The sequence below is a fragment of the Lagopus muta genome, chromosome 2 (assembly GCF_023343835.1).
Source record: "Lagopus muta isolate bLagMut1 chromosome 2, bLagMut1 primary, whole genome shotgun sequence".
Lineage (NCBI taxonomy): Eukaryota > Metazoa > Chordata > Aves > Galliformes > Phasianidae > Lagopus > Lagopus muta.
This window is the reverse complement of record NC_064434.1, coordinates 92,300,254-92,326,789: the sequence shown is the minus strand read 5'-3', so window position 1 is coordinate 92,326,789 and position 26,536 is coordinate 92,300,254. Positions and strand designations below refer to the sequence as shown.

At 39.9% G+C, this 26,536-nt stretch overlaps 1 protein-coding gene across 2 annotated transcripts; it reads right to left on the bottom strand.

Moving 5' to 3' along the window:
• Positions 1-9,803: 9,803 nt before the first annotated feature.
• On the bottom strand, positions 9,804-26,493 carry BROX (BRO1 domain and CAAX motif containing). Of its 2 annotated transcripts, none has more exons than XM_048937958.1 (13): positions 26,366-26,493; positions 24,931-25,061; positions 24,051-24,157; positions 22,057-22,153; positions 20,496-20,591; positions 19,745-19,817; positions 19,307-19,412; positions 18,660-18,749; positions 17,835-17,920; positions 16,590-16,671; positions 15,705-15,855; positions 14,234-14,393; positions 9,804-13,748 (listed from the first exon to the last, which is right to left on the bottom strand). In XM_048937958.1, exons 2-13 carry the CDS (start codon positions 25,029-25,031, stop codon positions 13,662-13,664), a joined length of 1,236 nt encoding a protein of 411 aa, XP_048793915.1. In that variant the 5' UTR covers positions 25,032-25,061; positions 26,366-26,493; the 3' UTR covers positions 9,804-13,661. The 2 variants fall into 2 exon arrangements, with proteins under 2 accessions (XP_048793915.1, XP_048793916.1); XM_048937959.1 differs by lacking the exon at positions 26,366-26,493 and adding an exon at positions 26,080-26,316.
• Positions 26,494-26,536: the final 43 nt, after the last annotated feature.

Sequence of the window (26,536 nt, the reverse complement as noted above, 5' to 3'; positions counted from 1 at the left end):
AGAGATCATCGAGTCCAACCCCCTGCCAAAGCAGATAATGTTCTGCAGTCAGGCATTTCCACAAACCCAAGGCTAATTCACAGGATACAGGGCTGAAGAGATACCCCTTGCTCTTGTATTGGGCTCAGTAAAGCCATGGGAATGGCTGAACTGCATTAGCACATTTGCTATCTGAAGCTTAGTACACAAGCAGAAAAAGAATTTGTTCCTCCAGCATTTTCAAGGCTCTGTATTAGAAACAAAAGCCACAACCCCTGCTAGGAGAAATAAAGAAGAACGAACAGATGAGAGAATGACTAATGGGACTGACAGGAATAAATTCCACCGGTTTGACTGACCACAGCCTTGCACTATAAACCCCTGGGACCTGATGCACAGTAAAGGTATCACAGGACCACAGGCCATGTAATGGAAATCATTTAAATTTCAATATTTCACCTGGTTGCGCAGACAAGGCCTGTGGAGTGTGTCATTTCAGCTGAAATATTTATTGAGGCTGCCCACTGGTTTATACAGCAGGAGTTTAAAGGTTAAGAATTCAACTCTCCAATTCTGAAACTGGGAAGAAACAAATGCTGGAGAAACGAGATACTCAACAGCCTATGAGAAAGTGATGGAAAATTCATTGCTTTCAGTCACTTACAGCACTTGTTATGCAGAAATGGACTGAACCCTTCAGTTTTGCTCGGAGGCTTATGTCATCTCCAATCTTCCCAGGGAGACTCAAGCATGGTTTATCACAGCAATTTGCATGTAGATGAACGACATCTCTGCTTTCAGTGATTGCATTTCTGAAATTTGGTTTTCACTAGCTCAAAGAAAACAGCTTCAAAGGGGGAAATGTAACCTCCTTAAAAACCCTTGTGCTCTAAACAACTGCACTCAGTCTAACCTGTTTTAAAAAAGGAAAATTAAGGTGCCAGCAGATAAATCAGAGCACCACAGATTTGCATTTTCAACTGCCAATGAAGCAACTGGAGAATTTTGTTTACTGTGTCATCAGCTAGAAACAGCACAGGCCCATGCAGAACCAAGTTTCGAATGCAGGTTGTTTTTTTTTTTTCCTCAAATACCATGGGTCTGTCAGGGAGAAACTATTTAGAAATCCCTTCAAAGTGTTGTCCAGGAAACTCACCCTGCATAGCATTGTTCATAATCCACTCCTCCAGATGTTCTTCTCACTTTCCTAAACACATTGTTGAAAAAGCCAAAGGCCCAGTGGCTTAAGACAGTACTCTGTATCTCATAAGGAGGTTACTGCTGTGGCATCAACCAAATAAGATACATTCTTATTTTATTCACTTGGTTCATCTAGAAAGTCAGCGTACCCTCCGATGAATACTGACTGTAGTTTGCAAATAAAATACAGAAGCCAGAGAGCACGAATTCCTGAAATAATGACCACCATTCTGCCGTTTGCTTCATTAAATATTTTAAAAGATAAGTTTTACATGTTTTCAGCCAGCTAAAGGTTCCTTGCTTTTTTTCTTCTCTATTCTGCTGCATTGACGAACAACAAAATATCCGCAGCTGTCCAGAACCAAGCAGGACTTTGCAGGCTGATTTGGATGTACCAGAATATTGAATTGCATCATGCTCTCCTGTGCAGCAAGTTTTCCATATTCAGAAGCATCAACTAATGACAGGTCCAAGATTAGTTAAATGGAACCAGATGGCAGAAACTCCAACCATAGCTTAAATAAAGCAGTCAGTGCCACAGAGGCCACCGATGCTCACTGAGCTCCTTTCTCTCTTCAGTGATTATGTTGCTTTTTTCACCAACCAAACACTAAAACCATGCTGTGGTTATATTGTGACACTGGAGACATACTATGCCATAGCCTGCTAATGACTGGTTCATAGCCTACAGATTAACTTACTCAGAGACATATCAGAATGGCAGCATTCAGTATTTAGTAATCAAGAGATTACATGGGTCACATTCTGAAATCCCATCAATATTTGTAAAAGCACGTTGAGCAAAACACACCATGTCCTTAACTGACCCATTCCCAACACCCTCTTTCCCAAAGTAGCTTTTTTCACCCAAATAGTCCACATAATTTCACTTGGAAGTTTATCCACCAACTCTGTATTCTAGAAGACAAAATAGAAGATATTAATTGTATAAAAGGTAAATAGCTGTGGTGCTGTCTGTTGAAAGCATAGACGAACACTGTTCCAAGTGTTTCCAGTTACCATGAGAATTGAGGCTCTATTACACACAGCTGATTTATAGCTGTAGTTCACATGATAAAGACAGACCAGCATATTTACAATACCAGAAGCTGGAAAACATATTTAAAACAAAGCTTGAAAAACAGCACTGTAGAAACACCAGCTGCTGATCTGCTACTACACTCTAGAAGTGGAGGAGTATTGCTTTAGCAACAACAAGCTACAAGAAGTTGGTGTCAGAGACAGCCTCCTCTGGAGCACTGGTTCTCCTCTGGCTCCGGGTGCTCATGGGGTTCCAGCCTCCTCTGTTACCCTGCTGCTCTCAAATTACTCCCTCCTCTATCTGAGCCTGATAAAATCCAATTAAATGGGTTTGTCTGCCAAAGGCTCAGATTTAAGAAAATTACACATAAACGAGAATAACAACATTTGATGTGTGAGAATTGAGCTCAAGTCAAGATTGCAGAAAACACGAGCAGAGCCGAGATCTAAAATTTTGTTAAAACGCACCTAAAATTTGGGAAAGCAAATTTAGGAAAACATGCTGACATTTTTAAAGATCTCTTTTTCAAAGTAGACATTCATTTTGAAGAAAAACTGGAGCGAGCTGGCATCTCAGGCCTCAGGGGAAGATGTGCCATGCTCAGATTGCAAGAGCTCACGCCTGATTCACCTCCAAAATTAAAATTCAGTTCTCAGAGGTGGAAAGTGAATGTAAAACGACAAAGTTTGTAAGCTTCTATTCCTCTATGTTAAAACAATCTTGTATTTTTATTTATTTATTTTTTTAAACAGAATTTTACTGCTACAAAAACTTGACTCCAACTCAACTTTCAGCAACTTCCTCAAGAAACACTGGGACCTTGGTCAAGTAAATGCTGACCCATTATCATAGCAGTCGATTACCTCTCTCAGCATAACAAAGCAGAGCAGGTTATTGTGTTCCTGGCGGGACTTAAAGAGCTGTTGGAGTTGCATTACATTATTCAGCTGGTTACCCAAGAGCCAACACCACTATTAAAAACAGGAGTGTTGCAACAGTGCTATACACTCAGAGACTTTCAGAGAGTTGGTGACAGCTAAAGAAAAGCATTCCATAATTTGGTTTGGGGAATGGTTTTATATCAGTCGCATTCCCAAGAGTCTTTTCTGCTTAGACAGTGTTTTCTAAGGTGCTTCTCTATTTCTAAAGATTTTTCTTTATTAGGTACTGCTAACAAGATATCCTGACCCCTGTCCCCAAAACTGGGCCAGCATTCATCCCCAGGGCCCAGAATAATGTTGATTTCTGATTCTGCTATCAGAAAGCAGCTCTAAAACAAACAACCTGACTGCACACCTGCATCACCCCCCACCTCATCAGTCTGGGAAACAAACCCCTCAAGGCGGTATTAACTTCCTACCTGTTCAGTTTCATGAAGCATTTACAACAAAAATCCAGCTTAAACACAGTAACTGCAGAATGTACCATACAGGACTGGAGCATGCAATAGCAAACTAATCACACTTCAGACTCTTCTGAAGCTTCCAAATAACTTTAATTGAAACTGCATTACAGAACCAAATTTACTCCAACAATAAATTGTTAAAAGCTGGTTTCAATCCTGAACATCTCTTGTGGCATAAAGCATAGGAGTAAAGTTAAATAAAGCACATCCTCTCCTGTATCCTCTATGGTACTCCTTTACTGCATATTTGTATTTAGGCTCATTCAGTCCATGAAGTAGAGCATGTTTCCCTCCAAGGAGTTCAAAAGCTGAAAACCCACAAAAGAAAAATAACACCTGGAATGTTATCCTTCTACTCAGGGGCTTTTTGCAAAGGGCATTTTATGCGATAGCAGAAAATGGTACAGCTGTGTTCACACCCATGTGGACATTAAGCATCAGCAAACAAGATGACACAGGGAGTAGCCTATTATATTATTGAAAATGCACTTGGGATTCTCCTCTTTACTTACCTTCTTCATAACCCTACCTTTAAATCTTTTTCCAGAAGGCTGGCCAGCATTTCTGGGGTAGTCAATCCCATTTACTGCACTTGCTATCCACACCATGTTTCAATTGAACAAATTCATTTCGGTTTCATCCATTACAGGGCTCAACTGCATCTCATAAAACTGCAGTAGATTTAACTCTAACCCAACTTACTACCTACTAATTAATATACCTTTTAGGTCACACTGATTCTAATACAGTAATGAAGGTCACAAACTTATCAGACACTATTTTTGTTAGTGCTAAGATATTTTGTGCCACATGGGGAAGAAAGGGACTTCCAAATGTTTGAAAACAGGGACAGGAGTAAAATAATGGGTTTTCTCCAGTTCACATTAAAACAATTTAACAGTCATAAACCGTGGGGGGAACTAGAGCGTCTCAGCACCTTGAGAACTGACAGAAGGGGTCACAGGTCCAGCTTTTGCTGTTCCTGGGAATGTCTGCCCATGCTCAAATACACAAGCTGTTGAGAAGATTCATGTGCAGAAGGAAAATCCTCAGAAATACTGTTGGTTTTTTTTTTGTTGTTTTTGTTGTTTGTTTGTTTTTTTTTTTTTTTTTTTTCCTGGAGTAGTTAAACTATTTGAAAAGACAATATTAGAGTGATTAGTTATAAGAAAGCTGAGTGGCAGAATTCAAACTTTGGACATGTTCCAGAGTGTTTCTCGCTGCATCTTTTCATTAAATCCCTTATTTACATTGAATAATGGAAAAGAGACTGTATTTCCTCTATTTCCCTATGCATCACACCTCATTATCAGTGGGACTGAGCGGGCACTGCCTTTGCTGTGGGTCAGGATATCAGGGTAAAGGATAATGTTGTGCATAGGAACCCCACCCAAGGTCATGGAGGGCCTGGAAGATGCGAATGAAGAAAAGATGTTTGTATAGCAGAGGCAGCCTGAAGGTGATGGAGAAAGGTAGGTGCTACAGCAGCCTCTAACCTAGAACTCTCATATAATCCCCATGTGAATTTTGAGTGTTTATAAGTACCTGATGTGTGCTTGCTGGGCTCTGGCTTGAAATACCCACAGCCCCTGGGCAGAAGCCTTAACCATAAGTAGCTGCTACAGAAGTGCACAATAGGAACACTATCCCCAGTGTTCCATGCTAAGCATCTCATGACCTTTTTAGCTGGGCACTCTAAGTTAGCTGACTGCTGACAATTTTGACTCATCTTTGTATCGTAAAAACATACACATGCAGAGCATTCAGATGCTTCCATGCCACCACTCTTTATAAACCCAAGAGGAGATAGTAAGGCCCCATTCTGTATTACATTTCAGCATAGCACAGTAAATAGAATAAGACTGCACAGATGTATAAAAGACACTGAAAACAGCCCATGCTCCCTTGAATAAGCAATGATTCAATTATCTTAAGGTTGGGCAGGTGGTGCAGGATCTTGTAATTGGAGCCTATCAAGTTGCATAAAGACAGAGGATGGAATTCACACTCCGTATAGCCTTAAGTACCTCTTTTACATAACTTATTTCACCATCTCGGATCCTTTTTACTGTTTAACAATAATGATTTTAATTTACAATACATCATGCAGTAATAAACAACAACTAATCTAAGCAGCAGCCATAATGCTATGCATAGCAATGTGGTGCTCATTCAAAAATTCACTATAGGAAAAAGCGTAGTGAATGTAAGAGAAATGACAATAAGTAACATCGTGTTGCTTCAAATAAAAAGGGTCAGCCATGGGTTGGACTTTTCTTAGAAAAGTTGTTTTTTAGTGAAAGAGCACACAGGGATTGGCTACCAATAATTCACTGTCAGCACAAAGGGATACACAGAGCAAGGCTTTGGCTTGGACATCTCTACTTGGTACTTTCACTAACGGATGGATTGATGCAATGGATGTACCTATGAATACATTTTTACAAACAGTTGCAAGGAGCATGAACAATGGGAATACAATTCAAAACATTATCTACAAAAGAAACATTCTGGGGGAAAAAAATCCTACCAGGATGTAAGAAAATTTCTGAAAAATATCATTCTGTACACAGAGAAGATGGGAAACAGCTGCTTAGGTAGCAGTTATGCACTACTCTGCCTTGGTGAGCCCCAGCTGGAGGCTTCTGTTCTGTTTTGGGCATGACAACATTTGAAAAGCATGTGGACAAATGAGAGAAAGTCCAGAGGACGGCAGCAAGAATGAGTAAATATCTCAGGAAATAAGACCAAAGCAGAAAGATGCAGAGGCATGGTGTTTAGTCTACAGATAGAAAAGCTAAGGGAAGGCATGGTAACAGTCAAATACAGGAAAAGATCATGAAAGACAAGAGGATGATTTGTTGATAGGATAAGAGAGAAGCTTGAAACGTAGAAGGCATGATCTACGTTAATAAAGAATTTTCAGTGGAAGCATTTCAAACCACCAGAATCAATTACTAAGTGAGCTGAGGCAGTAACAATAACCAGAAGTCTTTGAGAATGAAGTTAACAAGCCTGTCAAGAATGATTTGATCTGTCCTGGGGCAGGAGTCAGACAAAATGGCCTACCCTTAATTACAATCACTCCATTCAGATTCTTCTGCAAGTGTATTTTGCCACACTGCTCTAAATGTGAAGGCAGCACACAATTAACCTAACGTACCATATCCTGGTTGTTACCTGCCTGCGTCAAAACCAGGTTTTTTCCTACTATTTTCTAATTACTCTTTTGCTCACAAGTAAGGCACTAGGTAGCACAAGGAAAACATCTTTCAGGCTACTGTAAAAGACCAGTAGGCTGATACCAAGCAGCCTATTCTGAATTATTTATTGATTGATTACATTATTTGGCCAGAAGAAAATGCTTAAATTTTAAAGTTTCTACAGCAGGTCAGAGGTCACTTAAGCAGCAAATGCATTCCAGTTAGTCCATTGGTAAAATAAGTCAAGAACAAAAAAGAACAAACCTGAACTTATAAAGAAATGAAGTGGTTGCAATTTAAACTGTCCAAAACTAGAGACATGACCCCCGGGAGAGCAAAGACTACAGAGCAGAAAGCTTTAAAACCTAAAGAGAAGCTCATCCATGAAGTTGCACTAAACACAGTCCTGCATCACCTAGCTCGTAATATGAAGTGATCTGAAACTTCACAAAGAAGCCTGTCATTGTGTAAATCCATCTCTCACAGATTGTTGCCCATGGTTAGCTTCAGTTAATATATTATTTATAGAATCCCACCACAAACAGTGTATTTTGGTAGGATAGTAAAGATAGGCAACAGCTGCACAGAAACCTGAATTTTGAAAGATGTGTTTCAGAGATGCACCACCTGGAGGTGCTTGTGAGAGTAAAGCTGTTTTAATCTCTTCCAAGACTAAACCAAAATGAGATCAGCTTTAAGTATTTTTATGAAATACTTTTTCCCCGTCTCTAGTTAGTAAGAACATTGTATTTCAGCTCAGTAAAGTCTAGAAACTATGTTTCATTCACGTGGCACACCCTGCTGGTTCCTGGAGAAACTATAGGAGGCTCACCAGGTCAACAGGCTGCTGCTGCTCCTTCTCTCCCATGCTGAATGTCACAGCCTCACCATTTGCAAAACAATCCTTGGAGATTTTGCTCCATCAGAAACTTCACTGTCCTCCTCATTCTTCTGGAAAGTAGTATCCTCCTCCTGCTCAACAAACAGTATCTACTGGGAGCACGGTTCTAGTGCAGTACATACTGAGGGTACAAGTCTATTCTCAAACAACAAAAAACTCTGCATCACAGAGAAAGGTCAGAATCTCAGGAAATGTAATTTCAGGACAGTGGAAGGTTGACACGCAGTAGCTCGCAGGTGTCACTCAAGACCTTACCATTTAAGGACATTACATATTAAATTCATTTATTTATTTTCCTTTCCTGGTTGTCTAAGGGAGTTGAACAGGAGAAACCTCAGTAAGGACTGCTGAAGTTCTGCAGTTCCATCTTGGTTCATATCAAAACCAGGAAATCCTTATGAGTAATTTACAGCATTATTTTGTTCTCTTAAACACTTGGTGCACTTACTTTGGTGTCGTGCCGTTAATTCTTTATATTTCTCTTGCTGTAAGCCAGCTAGGGAGAAGTATATTTTTCAGTGTTTATACATGCAACTTGTTTACTGGATGAGAGCTGGAAGAATACAAAAAGCATAACAGCAAACAAATTAGTGAAGTTAACACTGCTGTGTTTTACAAGAGTAACGTCCCAAATCTCTTTATGGCAGATGTTCAGTGTGGAGTTACCTTCTGAAGCTTCAAGAGCTGTAAAGGTTCCAGCAGACACATTTTGGAAAAATATTTGACATCAGTGAATCAAAAAGGAAGCTCACCTGTAGGAATTTACTGGGGACTTCTCATGACATGAAAACAGATGCAAAAGAGGAGTGTTATGCAGGATAAACAAACAACTGGCACTAGAATCTGTGTGTTTAGTGATTTTGCAGATAATCCATTCCGTTCAGACAGACCTGCCTTGTAGCATTAGCAGCAACGCAGGGCCAGTGGGAAATCAGGAAACCCAACCCCAAAGCTACAGGATGCATGGACTGCTTGTATTTGAACTGTGGGTGGGTTCTGACTATTTGCAAACTTTGTATTAGATTCAAAACAGCTAAAAGAGAAACCAGAGCAAGAAGAAGAGAGAAATAATAAAGCACAAAACATGTGCATGTCAATTGCTACTGCTGAGGCAAGCATTAAAAAAGACAGTTGCAGGCTTTCTGCTTTACATAGCAGTCAGCATCTAATTCCCTTAGGCTACTTCTTTCTTCTAGAAACCCAGCTAAACCCTCAGGGGCTGGCAGGCACCAGTACGTGTTTACAGAGAACTAAAACAGTCAGCTGATTCTCTGAAAATAATACATTTGTTACTCATTCATTTGCCACCTGCTGGCAATGTAGTGAAGTGTCCAGCAATCCGCATAGCACTGAAGTCCCTGACCAGAGGATACAGGATGTCCTGCACTCTCACAGGACTTGGTAAGCACTAGGACTTCATACAGGCTCACAGAATCATGCTTAAATACTAAAAACAAACAAACAAAAACAACCAAACAGCCATGAGGTGCTTCATTATAATTGCAATTTCTCTATGCACTCAATTCACGTTACTCCCCTGTGGCCATACTACAGAACCAAAGTATTCTCTATAATTATTACATTCATATAGAATTGAAGTGACATTCAAAATAGATGCTGCTTCTTGCTACTATACTTAGTATTCTGAGTGGTGAAACAAAACATGTTCAGATTGTTTAAATATTCTGAAACTTGAGGTTACACACAAATTTACAAACCATGAAGCTGAAGATGGCATAGTAACTGTCTTCATAAGATAATGCTGCTTGGTTCAGTCTCATCAGAATTGGTTCTGATGAGCTGAGGTTTGATCACAGTACAGGTTTGTTTCCTATAGACTGAAATTCACAAGGGCCCAACCACCAAAGGAGGTAGGCCTTCCTACATCAATAGCTGATCCAGGGGCTCCTCAGCTGCTAGGTAACATTTGTTCAACTTCAGAGCATTACCAGAAGAAAAAGACTTGAGTAAATTCAACCAGCACTGCAGAAAAACCTACATTTTGCACACTCTAAATCTAGAAACATATCCACTACGAGGAGCATCTGACAACACCAGCTGCTACTGCTGTGATAACACAATGACCCTTAAATATGGGTTTCAGTTTATTTTTTCAGGTATAAGTAATACACACAAACAGGAGTTAAGTTAATGTTGGAACCTCAAGGTAGATAGGAGTTAGATAGTAGGTACAGGGGATGAGGCGTAATGAAACTTTCAGCTACTCTGAATTCACATGGAACACAGAGGGATTACTGCCTCCTCTTGTGTTCCCTGAATACTGAAGACAGAGATAAGCTTCATGAGTTTATTTTACACATAGACAATTAAAAATACATTTTAGTAATGCTTCTCATAAAAATCGTATCAATAGCACAGTAGTGAAATCAGTGCAACCAAATCAAAAGGACAGGAAGGAATATTTACAATCATATGGTATTGTACTAAAATTGTAAGACCAGAAATTCTAAAGTGCAAAGGTGACTATATCCTACGCAGATACAGGTATCTGTTTTCTTGCTTATACTATGAACCAGCATTATCATTACAGACACACCACTTATTCATGCTGAACCATCAGGTGATCAAATATTATCCCTAGGCTGACAGGCAAAACTTCTCTATTGAAGGGAGCTGGGCATCAGCATCCAAGGGCCAAATGCAGTCCTCTAGTTCTAGGAACCTCCACCCAGTATGTGAGACTAAGTACTCTCAACCCAGAAACGTGGAACAAGGAAGAAGTGTATTAGAGATATTTAAATATAAATCTTACAAATAGCTCAATAGTTTGATTTATAGAAGATTAAAGACAATCAATACATTTTAAAAGGATGAAGTAGAGGGCCCAGCACTCAGTATTTTATTCAGTTGCAGTTTTGTCCTATGTCAGACCGAGCACAAGTTTATAAAGACTATTTACACCAACACCATTTGAAGGTTTAATCAGCAGAGCTTCTAAACCAGAGAGAGGCCACACAAGCAGGCTCTTGCAGAAAAAGAATACTAAAAGGTCATCTTTCAAAATACCTCACTCTTAAAAATTACAAAAGGAAATCGTAATTGAAGGAACACAGCTGCTAAGTTTCTGAATTTCCTGAACTCTCAGTCAATTCACCTGTATTCTTGAGCACATTCAACAGGCAATCTATATATTATTTACAGTAATTCTTGCCACCATCCAACAAAACCAAAGGGAAAACTGCTCACCAGCTGGCCACACTCTATACTTTGCACACTAAGCAGTCTCCAGTTCCTTATTCTTGGGCAAAACTATCCGAAGTTCACCATAGGATTTTAACTACGAGTAAACAAAGTTTGTCTTGAAAAGCAACACATGTTAAGTGACTTAGTTTGTTCCATTAGTCTATTTTTAAGCTACTACATCATATTTACCGAAACAGCTATGGCATAAGAAGTTTCATGGCTAGGCTTAAGTAATGCCATCATCTGACACAACCCACTTGGTTATGCTCTGAACTATTTACAACGAGCTTGATTCAAACAAACCACTTGGTTGAAGAAAACGTCCAGGGAATTAAGAATTACAAGTCCTTAAAATAATCTTCCCTAAGCAGTTGTTTGGGAATGATTTAGTCATGATTTGTTCAAGATATTCATACACTGAAATACACCCATGGTCAAAGCTTCACTGGAAATGAGTCCTGGCATCTCCATGTGCATTAGCAGACAAAGGTAAGTCTGTGCCACAGAGCATAGCAGATGGAGAGGGAGGGGAGAAGGAAAAAAATGGAATACAGTCTGTCTGAAAAGAAAACTGATTGGGCTGGGAGATATAAATATTGACACACAGAGACCTCTTAAGAACAATGAGCAACTACAAAAATTCACGATTTTGAAATGGAGTTTACTGCATCTTGATCCTTAAAGGGAGCAGGCTAAGCAAATGCAGATGACTACAGCTGTAATAAGCTTTGTAGAAGGATTAAAAAGTCTGTTCTGGCAAAATAGCTCCACACTCCATTTTGGCAAAATTTAAGCTGTTTTTTTTTTTTTTTTAACAATGCAAGACATCTAAAAACTTAGCCAATCAAGTTACAAACAGATTACTTTCTGTTACAAACAGATCTGAATAACTCTTCATAAAATATACCCCAACTAATTCTGCAGCATTAGAAGAAAATGGACCTATTCTGGACATAAATTCTTCTTGATGGTTACTATTCTCTACCCACGTAAGTCCTTAAAGATATGAAACTTCTTCCAAAGCAGCAACTCAGTTAATTTTATGATTATTTTTGTGCACAGACCTGGCCAAAAGAAAAATCCATCAACAGAAGGTGCAAGTTCTGCATTTGATTCACCACCATAGCCAGTATTAGAGCCTCTTTGCCTTTACAGCAGTGAATTCTGCACTTTGGTCCATTACCATGGGAAGAGTCTTGGGGCTCATACTAACCTTATCAAAAGGTTTTAGATCCATAGGCCATCAAGGAGCTGTGCTCCAGCTCTACAAACTAAGCTTCACTGGTCCAATGGAATGTTGAAAATAAAAAAAAAATACTGAATTATACCACAGTGGAAAGAGAACCAATCCAGACAGTGCGATGCAAAGAACATTTTTACAGCACACGTCATGTTAAGTGCACATGCCATCATGTTTTCCTGAAACGGGAACATTCTCAAGCTCAATTTCCTTCTCAGGCAGAGTGAAATGCAGTAACTAGTATCTACAGACTGCAAGGCTCTCACTTCAATACATGCACTGTATTTTTTTTTTTTCCTCTTACAACAAATTGGAAAGTTTTGTTGACATGGGTGGTGTTGAGAGCTCAGTACTAAAGAATGCTATCACATTTTCCACAGTAGGCAGATACAGAAAAAGCAAGTTCTGCAAAATACTTTCTCAGTCTTGACTGAGCTTGGCTTTCAGCAAAATCTCTTCAAAAGGAGCTGATTTCAGTGCACTGCCACAAAAACTGACATACAGCACTGTTTTCATACAGCATAAAGGAAATCTACAGCTTGGTTTCCCAGCTGTTCTTTCAGCAATTCACCTAATCTGACCTGTTATCTTAACAGCTTCTTTTAGACATTACCTGAATGGAAACACACCATCTTAGTTACCATTCTACTACCTGATGCATTACAGCTTCATAAATTCAAACTGAGCTTTTCTAGTGTCAGGAGATTTCAAATATCTGCAGCTTTCAAAGTTACCAGCACTTTAAAAATTCAAAAGTTAGGAATGTATGATGTTGCAATGCATCACTTTCAAGTATTTACTTATTACTTGCTGCATTACTTTCACATACAATGTGATAATAAAGGATTTTAATTTAAGGACAGACAAGCTAAAGTGCCTCACCACAAATTCTTATACAAGAACCTTAATCTAGAAAGGAAAGAACAGAGGCTCATAGTTTCAGAAGAATATACATTGTGCTCCAATTATGCAAAACTTCAGGTTCTCCAAGTCCTGTGAAATACCACCGGAGCGTTAAATACAAACCTGTATTTTCTTCACTCACTTCAATTCAGTAAATTATAACATGGCAAGATGCTAAGCCTGTATGAAAAACCTGAATAAATATAACTGCTCTTGCAAACTTCTGTTTGCAGCTTGTGACATTATATAGCATATACTTTAATGGAAAATCCTCAAGCATTACAATCGTGATATTTCCTTTGCTACTTGTGGACAGAAACCCACAAAAAGAAACTCTCTAGAGGCACAATAGGAACATTTAAGCCCATTCATTCTATGATACCCCACTAAAGCACAAAAAAAGTCAGATATAAATAAACTGCTAGAAATGCGTCACATTCTTAAGCAAGATAGATGCATACTAACAAAAGTAAACCATATTAGTCTTCTAAATTAAAAAAGAACCAGAAAAAGGGAGATCAGGAATAAAAGCCCCAGAGTCCAATTAATACAGTTTTAAAGTGAATTCAAAGCACCTATGGCACTTAAGAAATCTGGCATCCACTGTCTTTTTGAGGCTTTATATCTGGTTCCTTCAGAGGCTTTACTTCTTCATCTGGTTTTGGTTTAGCCTGCAAACAAGAAAAAGAAAAACCACAAGTACAAACCACCGGGTCTCCACAGCATTCAAGCAGCACCAACTTACACACCCTCATCTAACAGCTCTCCCTCTTTTTAAGGCTAAAGACTTTGAGCAAAGACAAGGGAAGAAAACCAAATACTGATTGTTTCAGCATCTTTCAATGAATCATTTCCTTAAAAGGATCACTCTATAGCATTCTCTGCCATATTATCTCAGCATCTTACATACATTAGAGAATTTCTTTTCATTCTGGACTTCAAAAAACATAACCCCTATTCTCCAGTAGCTGCTAGTGTGGCAGAGGGATTAACCAACTCGCCTCCTTGCACAGGGGAAACTCATAAGCTCAGGTGGTAGCCATGCATCTAAGTCTTTTCCTACTGAGGTGGGAAACATTATACAAGACTAAAATAGTAATTTATTATAGACAAAATAAAGATAATGGGAAAAAATATATATATAAGATTATCTTACAGTGTCATCCTTTGGTCTCTTGGTGAGATCAAATGCAGCAAGTGTTTCAGGAGTCCAGTGTGCATTCAAGGCAGGAAATTCAAAAGGAACAGGCTCTACTAAGCCATAGTTTGCTTTCAATTCCAGCTGGGGAGCCTCTGCAGGCACCTTCTGAAAATAGCTGTAATAGAATACAGCAACGTATTGAAAACAACACATTGTCTCTGAAAGTTTCATTTGCAATACCAAAGAAAAACAATTCAGGTTTTCACAGCACTACACTCATTCTGTTTCATGAAGGCATCATCCAGCATGCACTGTCAGCAAGATTTGCAACAAAAGCAATTCCTTCTTGGTATTGTTCATCCCCAAAGAGCCAGGTGGGTTCTTTCCTTCTTTGCACCCATCATTCCCAGCACTTCAACGAGAAGAGCATCTTTTGTCCAGAAAAATGTTAAAAAAAATATGAAAATATTTCCCAAGGAAAATGAAGGCAGCAGCTCTTTTTCTCCACTACTGCAAGACCAACCCTAGTGTGCTACACTGCATATAAGCAGCAACACTGCAACACCCACAAAGACTTGACAGAATGCAAAGCCTGAATGAGGGTATAAAACTACCCATAGAAAACTAATAATAGCTGAAAACTGACCATCACTGCTATGTGCTACGTTAGTTCCTGTGCTGTGGCAGGGCTCTGTGGCAGGTATATCACCCCCAACAGCTCCTGAGTATCTAGTTTCCTTTTCTATTTGCAGTTCAGTTTGGCACATTTGACAATCCTTTTTGGTTAGTCAATTCTCCTACCACACTGGTGTTCAAATACTGTGAAAAGGCGAATGAGCCAACTGTAGAATACTATATTTATAAGAGGAGAGAAAGGGAGAAAGAAGTCATCAAGATAATTCTAAAGCCAAACTAATCTTACTATTTTAAACCATTACCAAAATCTTTCTTGAAAGGAGCGTGAGCTCACAGAGTTTTATTGATGGTATTAATTAGACTTCTCAAGCTCCTAATATCTGAAGTATACTCCTCATGGAAGGCAGGGCTGTTTCATCTTCCCACTAGCAAATCAGAATCAGACACCACTCTCATCAATTTCCCCTCTGTTCTCTTCTGTCTGCTAGATCCCATCACCAGGGAAGAGGGCAGTAAAGTAACACAGCAACTGCACAGGACTTTCTCCTGTGCAGAAGGAAAAGGAACGAAGTGGCTGTGGAACAAAGGAAGGAAACAGCTTAACCTTGCCAGTATGTCAGTCCAACCTACACAGCCAGAGTGGTAGCACAGACCCACTTAGTCTGGAAAGAGGAATAAAAAAAATAAATCAAAGAAAACTGCAATTCTGCAAGTTACATCTTACACTCTATCACAGTATAAGTATTGGGAAATAACATTTACTATTGTATCCTGACGAACATCAGCAAAAAACAGCAGATAAGATATTAACAGGCCGTACAGAGTACTGCACCAATCCCAAATTACTTACATGAATCCATTCTCTCTCTGGCATTTTTCAAGTGTGTTCTTAATCAAAGTTCCTAACTTCCTAAAGAAGAGATGTCCAGAAGGTTTGGCAGTAGTCCCAGGTCCTTTGGTTTCTCCATACTCTTTGCACAGTGCCTCAGCCTTAGCAAAAACTGAGCAAGAAAGAAATATAATAAAAATCAGTTACACGAGTCTGTTAAATGACAGTTCTGATCTGCGCTGCTTGAGCTTTAAGAAACATCAGACTCCATTCAGTCTTCTCGCTTCTCAGAAACAAAAATAAACTAAAAGGCAGCACTTCCAGCCAAGATTTACTACATCCAAAAAATGACTAAGAACAGAAAAGAAAAAAAAAAAAAAAAAGTTTTTTGAGTAAAGAGAAACAGGGAAATATTCTTACTTTTGGGGCAAAATGCGACAGTAAGCTTGAAAACTGTGCAACATTGTAGAGAACAAGAATAGATAGGAAGGTATCCATGCAGAGCAGACATTAAAAAATAAACAATACTTAATATGGAGTTGGAAAAGAAGCACTCTTCTCTGAACAGCAGGCACAATAAAAAACTCAGTATCTGTTTTACCACAAGTAATCCAATTTAGCTTGTTCTTACTCTACTTTTTTGACTATTTTTAAAAGTTTTTATTGGATTATTTGAGCATTTTTACACGTTGTGGTAAAGTTAAGCAGTGCGGGCCACTGGGATACAAAAGAAAAAGCCACCTGCTCTACATGATACAGTACAAAAAGTATCTCTGAATTTGTATGCTGGATTTTAGCCAGGTAAAAGATAAAAGCTTAAGTTTATAAGAAAGAAAATACCCCACAACATAGAAAAATAAAGGGGGCATGCCACCAGATCCTATAATCCAGTCTCAGTCAACTTACATTTTTCTGATTCTTGAAGAGATCTAATTGCTTCCCCACACTTATCACTGGCCAGTAAAGTTTGACCATGGTAGCAGTAAGCCTAATGAGAGAGGACAAAATTGTTATCAGCGTCACCAGGCACTTCCCATATCAATTCACTTCTGTCCTTACTTACATCAAGTTGGCTGTCTTTGAAGCTGCCATTCCCTGCAGACAGCTGACAATTTGGGAATGTAAGGCAAAGCAGCACTCACTGATGAGTAAGTACATTTACTTTGACTAACTGTATAACCAAAGAATATTAGGATGTTATAATCACAAAATAAACGAGAGTTAGGCAAAGCAGACTATGATAACAAAAGAGAATAAATGGAAGGCTTACCCCTATCCTGGGCTCACTCACAAAACACCAGCAGAGGCAAACTCCAGACAAGATCCTTCCCCACTGGTAGCCAGCTCTTAAATAGGTCTAGGCGGGCTGGAGCCAGGCTTCACCCCTTCCAGCAGCACAGGTGAATTGCCTTCACCTGTGCTCCTCTGGCTGACTCATGGCTCGCCTCAGGTGATCAGAGGTTCAGGCCATGTCTCAGCAGTTCCCATACAACTAACACAATTCAACACAAACTCTTGAGCTGGGTCTAAAGCAAGATGTCTCAAGTCTAGCCAGGAGAACCCTGGAGCTCCATAGAAGCTTTCAAACCACAAATAATGTACAGTCTAGTTCAAATCTCCGTTTCACTGTGTCAGTATGCAGCATTAAACCCCATCTATGAGTGAGAGGGAACTCCAGTAAGTTTACAAAGACTCTCAAAACTTTTGATTCCAACTCTGCAACCAGATCATGTGCTGTGACATGCTACAGGAAATCACCAGCACATTGAGCAGCTGATGATCTCAGTGCTACTATACTAACAGATCAGGCATGTCAAAAAGGACAGTACTTGGAATGGCACTTCACATTTGATGCAGTTTCCCTCAGGACTTTCAGAAAAGATAAGCAGCTCTGAATTATGCCTAGAATCAGATTTTGATACATATAATGGAAAACTAATACTACACTCAATCTGATCTGCTTCAAATGTCACAATAAACTCCACAGTGAGGAAATTTCACCTGGCTCAGCAAAAACACCTTAAATGCAACCAACACTGCATAGTGTCTCTTCACAGCATGGAAATAAAGTCAAGGCAATATGCAAATCCCACTCTCAATCCAGCCCACAGACAACATTCAAAAGGTGAATTACATCAACAAAATACTTACGTAAGCCATATAGAAACAGGACTTCAAGTTTAAGTACTTCCTCCATTTACCTGCATAGGTTGGATCCAAACTGGATAATGTTTGATCTGAAAATATGCATGTAAATTTGTAGTTTGAAACATTTTCAAAAAGGAAATACCCCCTAGCCCTACTCAGAGATCAGAACTCATAAACTTAGCAACAGACCTTAAACTACAAAGTGGCTGGAAATCAACGACATAAATTATTCTTGCAGAAGCACAGAGAAGCTACGAGAAAAACAGAAGCATGCAGTTTACTGAGCTATCATGCAGTTATTCCTAGAATCCCTGAAAGAGCTGCCCACTGAGCTTGGAAAGTTAATTTTACTAAGAATCTTTAGGCAGCACTTCAAAGTTGGCTCCTAGGTCAATTTCACAAAGTGACCTACAGGTACCTACATACATTACAGTATTCTCCCTCCGTATCAACTCACAGACATTTGCACTTTCGCAATTCGTCCTCACAAAGCCACAGATCAGCCTGCTCATCTGTGCAGATGTACACAATTAATTTTTGCCTGGTTTGCCTGCCTGCATCATGCTTCACTGCCCAAAGACAGCTCAACATAGTTCACTTCCCCACCACTAACTACAGAAAAAGATTATGCCAAAAACAAAAGGTCTTAACAGAACGCGTTTGTTACAGCACTACCTGAAGCCATAAAGGCACTAAATAGAAAACTAAATACACGAAGCATATCCACTGAGAAATAGCATTAATTTTGCAATTAACAAGCAGTTGAAGCACATCTGCTGGCAATAACACATACACCCAGTCACTAAGGATACAAAACAAGACACTTACCAGCTTTTTGGTAGAAGTTAGCCGTCTCGTAAGCAAGGGCAGCTATTAGACCTGGATTGTGTTTCAGCTCAATAGCCCGAGCAATTGTCACTGAAAAAGAACCCCACGCTATGGTATAAAGCCTAATTGAAAACATCACTCCAAGTTAGTGGAGGCATTTAGCATTTAGGAGTTTAAAACTCCTATATGAGCAGAAAACAAATATTATGTTCAAGCTGTAGGATGAAGATGGTCTGTTCAAGAAACAGACCAACAGCAAGCTAATGGGAAAGCTGGAAAAACTGTTAGTCTAAAGACTAAGCAATGAACTGCAAATATTTTAAAGAAAAAGGACAATTTATAAAAAAGGGAATTTATGTCAGGCAAGCACAGAGGAGACTGCATAAAAGATGAGGAAAAAAAAGGGAAGCAATGTTGCACATAAGTTCTTCCAAATTAAATCTGTAGTATCAGACTGATTTGGGACATTTCCTCTATGTTTGTAATTTATGCTTCATTAAAAGCAACCCACCTCACTAAGACAAATAACTTCAGTAGAAGGATAAAAAACCAGCATTGCTGCAAAAGAGACTTTGCACGACATCACAGAAACCCACAGACAAAGGCTGTCGCTTCCCACCCCAGTAAACAAGTACATTTGAAGATACCTTCTTGAGCTTCAGCTTGGCACTGGATGATGTAAGAATCTATAAGTCGAGGTTCCAAATCTCTTCCTTTTTCTACAGGTGTAATCAATTTTGGAATATGACATTCCTAAGTAGAAAGCAAGCTTCTAAGTCAGTTTAGGCTCAGTAACACCGTTGTCAATGCAAAGCACACCCTCTAATCTTAAAATGATAGAACACGCAGTGAAGGCCCCAAACCACCTGGCTGCACTGTTGCAGGCACTGGTGGATAGACAGACTGACTACTCTTCCATTGGGAAAAAGGGACTGAGCGACAGCAAAATACATCAACACATTCTCTTCCCTGAATCATCCAGGCAGTCTGAGATATTTGCTTACTCTGTAACCTCATCAGAAAAGCAAAGGCTTTTCTAAAACAAAAAGTACTCAAAGAACTGACAAAGACAGTTTTTTTTTTACCTTCAAATGCTTAAAAATCCCAGCTGCTATCTTCAGGCTTCTGTGAACATCTTTTGCTTCATCTTCTGTTATACTAAGAAAGGACAAAACATAGAATGAATCATTGACATTTTAGTTGGAAAGGAACTAAGTGTCATTTAGTGTCACCTCCAGTTTTGGAACAGGATTACAGCCAACAGCTGATCAGGCTTGCTATGGCTTTGTCTAGCTGAATCTTGAAACTTAAATGGAGAGTCCCCTGTAACTTGTAACTAAGTAACTTTCCCCAGTCCTGCACTACTCTCATACCAAAACAGCTTTGTATAGTGCTCAGACATTAAAAAAAAGATAATCAAATATAACTCACTTGAAAAAGGAACAGAAAGAAAAAGAAACATAGGATGTTTAAGTAGAAGGGAGCCTTAGTGTTAAAAGACAAAGCATTAAAAATCTGTGGGGCTGAGAGTCAGCAGAGCAGTGATTTTAAGAATCTGAACTTTGTAGTTAGGTATCTAGAGCAGGAAGAATGAGGGGTTTACACAAAATTGACACTTTCTCTATGCCATAGCCTAATGATATCAATGCTATTTGTCCATCAAAAGAAGAAGGGACTGAAGAGCATTCTGATGTTAAAGGCACGCGAATGAAGATTAACAATCTCCTTGAACTCCTGCTGTCTCCACCACACATGAACTATAGCAAAATTCTGAATCTACTGATTTTTGCTGGAATATTGCTGCAATACAATAACTAAGAAAAGAAAAACACTTACTCTTCTTTTCCAGCGAGTCTTGATGCATATTTTGTGTACCACAGAGCTACATTAAAAGCCATGGAAACCAGCTCAAATACTGCATCCTGCTGGGCACTAAAGAGAGAAAAATAAGAGAGAACAACACCCTCAAACAATTCAACGTTTCCCATTTTGTTCTGACAAACTCTCTCTGCTGATAGTTTTCAGCAGAGGAAGGCATTCCTCTCCATAAGCCAACAATTTCCCATTCAGACATTTCTGCTTGCTGAACTGCCTAGAAGACATTTCAGTTTTTTACTTATTCCCCTTAAGAGTTCATAATTTTAACTTCCCATGTTCAGATGCCTACCCATACCACTCAGGAACTTTTATTTTAAAACAGTAACTTGACATTTGTTTAGTTTTGGGTGTGGCTGACATTTTTTCTTTTTTTTTTTTCTTCTTTTTTTTTTTTCCTTCTTTTTTTAATTGCACATTTTGTGGAAAGCCTTGCTCTGGAATGTCTACTTTAAAAGTTGTAGCTGCTAAGTCAGAATCTATTACATCTCCCTTCCGTGAATGTTATTGCAAGTATTTATATAACTGCAGTCAACTGGCATGCACAACTAGGAGGAAGTTTCCAAAGCTAAAAACACAGAATCATAGAATCACAGAATGGTTTGGGACCTTTAAAACCATCTATTTCCAGCCCCCTGCTATAGGCAGGGATACCTCCCTCTACATCAGGTTGCTCACAGCCCCATCCAGCCTTGCCTTGAATGCCTCCAGGGAGGAAGCATTCAAAACCTCTCTGGGCAACCTGTGCCAGTGTCTCACCACCCTCAACATGGCCTTTGAAAAGACTGCAACTTGAAATCCTAAATTCAATGCAGTTTAGGTACTAATCGTTAAAGAGAAAGGTGTGAAGGTGAGGAGAATAATGCTGGCACCAGAACAAATGTTTATATCCATGACAAAACTCTGACCAGCAGACAAGGTAATAGAAGCTTTGAGGAAGTGAAGAAAGCACGACAGATTTGTAAGCATAGTTATACAGCACAATTGCCTATGGTATCAAGAGATGATTGAGTAATCCAGAAGGTTCTCTCTAGACCTACATTCCTACTTAAAACAGCTGCTCTGTTTGCACTAGGAGTATATATACTAGGAGTTTCAGAGGAAAAGAACAAAAGTCAGACCTTGCTCATCATCTGGACATCAATAAAAAAATTTAGAAGACAGTGGTGCCAAATGAAAAAGTTTTAAATTGCAGTAAACCATGCTTTCATACTCAGGTTCCTTTTTGCACTGCGTTAGCCAACTGCAGATTATAGTTTGTTTACAAGCTTAAAAACAGTGGGGTACTTTATCATTAACAAGCACTACCATGCCTCTACATAAAGCCAACAGATGCTTCAGAACATCTATCACAGTTTGGCAATTAGAAAAAATGCAAAACAACAAATTGTTGGAAACTACTTTGTGTCCGAAGTTCTGTTACATGTTCAAATTTTAATTCATCTGTGCTGTCATATGTACACACATGTAGCAGACCAAAAGAAAATAACTGCATACCACGCAATCATAAAAGCATACGTACCATGGAACATGTCCCTGCAATGTGTCTGTCCACTTGAAATTCTGAATATATCGCAGTTTGCATTCTTGGGAAGAGTCATCCAGTGAAAGGATAAAACCTATACAATAAAATAAAATAATTTAAACAAAACACTACTGACAGCCAATCTCAAAATAAAGAACAAAAAGTAGTAACGAAAGAACAGGAATTGGTGAGAATATAGATAAAGGAATGTTTATTGCTGTACTGCTCAAAACGCAAACTACCTCCTGAGACTTCTATTCTTCAGTATCTGGAGAATAAGACTTGAAAAATAAAAGCTGGCTACCAGAAGAAAATCTTTGCACACCAGGTTACCAGCTTACAGAATCAGGGAATGGTTTGGGTTGGAGATCTTTAAAATATCATCTATACTGTGGGCAAGGGCATCTTTCATTAGGTAAGGTTGCAGGTCTTCAACCCAGCAAGTCTTCACAGCTCAAGAAAAAACCTTGCACATACCATATGGTGACTAGCTGAAGTTTGACTGAGTTGAGTACAGGATGCTTATGGCTGCTCGCTGCTACTGTAACAATGGTAAGTAAGGTCGAGGAAAAGCTGTCTGGTTTACAGGGAAAGAGAAAAGGACTTACAAGGATGGATTTACGTCATCACCAGCTACTCTGTCTCCCGGGCTACAAGAAATTGCTTCTGTACATGCAACTACCCAGAAAGCAGGCATCAGTGAGATTGACCTTGTAGCAATTGGACAGATCAAGACAACAGGAAAGGGTTACAATAAAGATGTGATGACAAAAGGACTGGCACAACAGACGGGTGCTATAAAGGAAGGGAAGAACATTGCTCACCTGTATCAAAAGGTTCCAGGTTTGCAGGGGAAAGTTTAACCAAGGAGGGATCTCCAACCAGAGATCCTTCCCCAGGGGCAGTCAGCCCTTAAAGAGGGGTCTAAGAGAGATGCAGCCAGGCTTCATCCCATCCAGTCACACAGCTGAATTGCCTTCACCTGTGCTCCCAGGGCTGACAGGATCCTTTCCCTGGTGCCCAATCAGTGGTTCAGGCCACGACTCAACAGTTACCATACAGAGCTCATCATGGATGTTCAGATGCTAGCAGGAAATCCCAGGCAGGAGAGACTAACTCAGCTCTGGTCAGGTCTTACAGATTTTAAGAACTCAAGAATTGCAACAGCAGCTACTTGGGCTACAATTAATTCTAGGTTCTGTCAGAGATTTCTAGGGAAAGAAAATACTTTTTTATATACAAGAAATTCTAGTGACAAAACATGTTTTCCTGAAGAAACTCTAAATTTTACATGCAGTAACTTTGTCTGTTATCTTGCCTTTATCTAGAACGTTTCATTAACTTACACCACTCAAGAGACTGAGGAAACTACACCAACTTGAGCTGCTTCCCTTTCCACAGACTGAAGGATAACTGAGTTTTCATCAATCATCTGATTCCTATAAATTCGATCCTAAGTAACTTGTCTGAGAGTTTTCAAAAACTGTTGCTAAGAGAGAGTTATTGAAATACTGACAGAAGGAGGGCTTCAAGGGAACATAACAACTACTGAAAATAAGAACCCAGGGACATACCTAAGATAAAGAGCAGAAACATAAGTTTGGAACAAGTTCTACTACCTAGCATTAGATAAACCAGGAGTTTACACTGAAGAGTGACTTATTAACTAAACCGTAGATTCAATTTATACTTCAGAAGCAATTCACAGTGTAAGAAATGACACTTTCTCTTCCAACAGGAAGCATAATGAAGATAAAAGCAAGAGGATAAGACAACCAGAGCTTTCTACTCAGAGTGCAAAAGGACACTGAAACTTGCAGAGAGGGTCTAGCAAGTGTCTGTGACTGGCATCAAGCACAGAGCCCACGAAAATACTCTCCTTCCTGAGAAGGGCAGAGTTTCATATAACACTAGTTCAACATGTGTTCAGAGAAGCATTATTAAAACTCAAACGACATATTTGATTTATTAGCAGTTCTGCACGTTCTTACCTTGCAAGAGCGAAAAGTACAAGTCAGTTGCATTCTTCATCATCTCTGGATTACAGCTCAAGTCTGTGAACAGCTCCAGCAGTCGTGTCCGAGATAACCTCAAATCACTACAGGAAAGGGAAAAAAGAAGAAAAGAAAACTAAGAAGCTCTACCAAAGAATGTGCTGTTGAACCCATCCACATTACCACCACTCTTTTGGCTAAGGAAATTAAAATAAGCATTCAAGTCAGCTACCTTAACACAAGGAAAGGTACTCTGAAAGGAAGATGCCAATAAATTAAAAGAAAAAAATCTTCCTTTCACCTCTGGATATGTAAGGTTGATTTTCTTTTTAAAAGCACAATCCATCATGGACAGATAGCATTGAATAACAGCAAATAAATCAATGATTATCTGTAAGTTTTATCACAGACTAAAATGAATATTCCTTTATCTACCAAGAGGTTAGGTGCAAATGGAAGAAAGAACAGTAACAAGTAGGAGCATTCATCACTATAAGAACGGGGTGAGCGTATGAAGAGATAAGAGTAAATCTGCAAAATAAAGTGTGATTTCTTTTCCTTATATTCCTGACTACAAAAGAACATTTATGTCTTATTCACTTACAGAGTAATCTTTTGCAGAGGAATGCCCAGTCACCAGAAAGACAAAGAAACGTTTAGTCTTTTGCCTCTATATTATTACAGTAGGTCTTGCTATACACTAAGAAACTTGAAAACTGGATAATTTGTTCTTTGTTCAGTGCTATCAGTATTTCATTGTCTCTCAGCCTACACACTACCTCTAGTTATCTTCAGAACAAAATTAGGAGAACAACCATTACTTTCAAAAACATCCTCCAAACAGAGACAGGCTGAAGTTGATTATAAGCGCACTTACTTGCAAATCTTAGATGAAGCTGGAGTGGTAGCTACCCCATAGTAATTGAACTGAACAGGAGCTGTAGCCTTCAAAGGATTGCGATGAAACCAGTGTGTCATTTTCCTCCTGTAATGTTGTTCACACCAAATCTGAAGCATGGAAAGAAACAAGCAGCTATAAGAACACATACAGCTGAGGCATTTCTCAGTTCACAAAAATGCATTTCAAGTGCAAACAATCAGAAAATAAAATAATTTGAAAACTTACATATACAATTATACTAAGTATTATTTTTTCCATTTGAAAGATTGAGCCTTTGCCACCCATACACTTAGTTTTAGAATTTCATTCTCTTGGAATACCTATTTTCGATGAGGTAACTATTTTCTATGAGAGCAAAATAAGCTATACCTTTGTTCTATATTACTGCATACTTTCTTACTCAAAACAATTGTTACTACCTGTGCAAGGTTAAATATCTCCCATATTTACAGGTTGTATAGAAACTGTTGAGTCATGGCCTAAGCTACTGATTGAGCACCTGGAGAAAGGACAGTCAGCCCTGGAAGCACAGGTGAAGGCAATTCAGCTGGAAGGGTGGACCCCTCTTAGACCCCATTTAAGGGCTGACTGCCCTGGGGGTAGGATCTCTGGTTGGAGATCCCTCCCTTGTGGAGTTTTTTCCTGTAAGCCTGGATCTTTAGAGACCACTGAATCTCTTTCCTTCGTAACACTAGTTACCACCATTGCACTAGTCCCTTTGTCATTACATCTCATGTATCACCATTCCACTGTGTTGATCTAACTGTTACGCAGCTGTATCTCAATTCATTGACGTCATTATATTGGAGGTGTTAAAAATATGTGGACGCATGACATTAAAGGATATGGGTTACAGGTTTTCAGGATGTAACAGGACGAAGCCCTGAGCATCCTGCTCTGACCCCACAGCCGCTGTTGGACTGCAAACCCCCTTGGAACCACCCTATGATCCTCTTGGGGGCTGTAAACTCCCTATTCTAATACGCTGTGCAGCTTAGCCAAAACCCAAGAGGCCTGCTGAAAAAGAACATCCTGCCGCGTATCCTAGAGCCCAGGCCTTACGGGGGGACCAGAAAGTTCCTTGTCCGCGACCTCTTTGTGCCTGCCCAGCTGCTTGCTGCTTACCTCGCGGCTCACCCAGCCGTTCCCAGCGCGGGCAGGCCGGGCTCGCTGCCCGGCCCCACACGAGATGCGTTCGGTCAGATAATGGAGTGCCCTGGGCACCGCCCCCCGGCAGCACGGCGGCCCGCCGGCAGAGCCCCGCTCATTGTTCACCGCCCCAACGACACCGGAGGCGCAGGGCCGGCCAGGCCGCACGTTCCGACAGCGGGCCCGCGCCGTAAAAGCCCCACCGCCGCTTTCGCTAGCGGCTGACGAAGGGAGGGAGACCTGCGGGAACCCCGCTACTCACCCGGGACCCTTCTGCCGGGAGCGGCGGGGCCCAGAGGAGACAAGCGATTCTTGCCCGGGCTACGGCCGGTTCTCGGCGGCGGCGGCGGCGCCCTGCGCGATCACGTGACCGCCGCCATGACACATTGCGAGGCGGAACCAGCTTCGCGCGTAGCGCCTCCGCCTCAGTAGC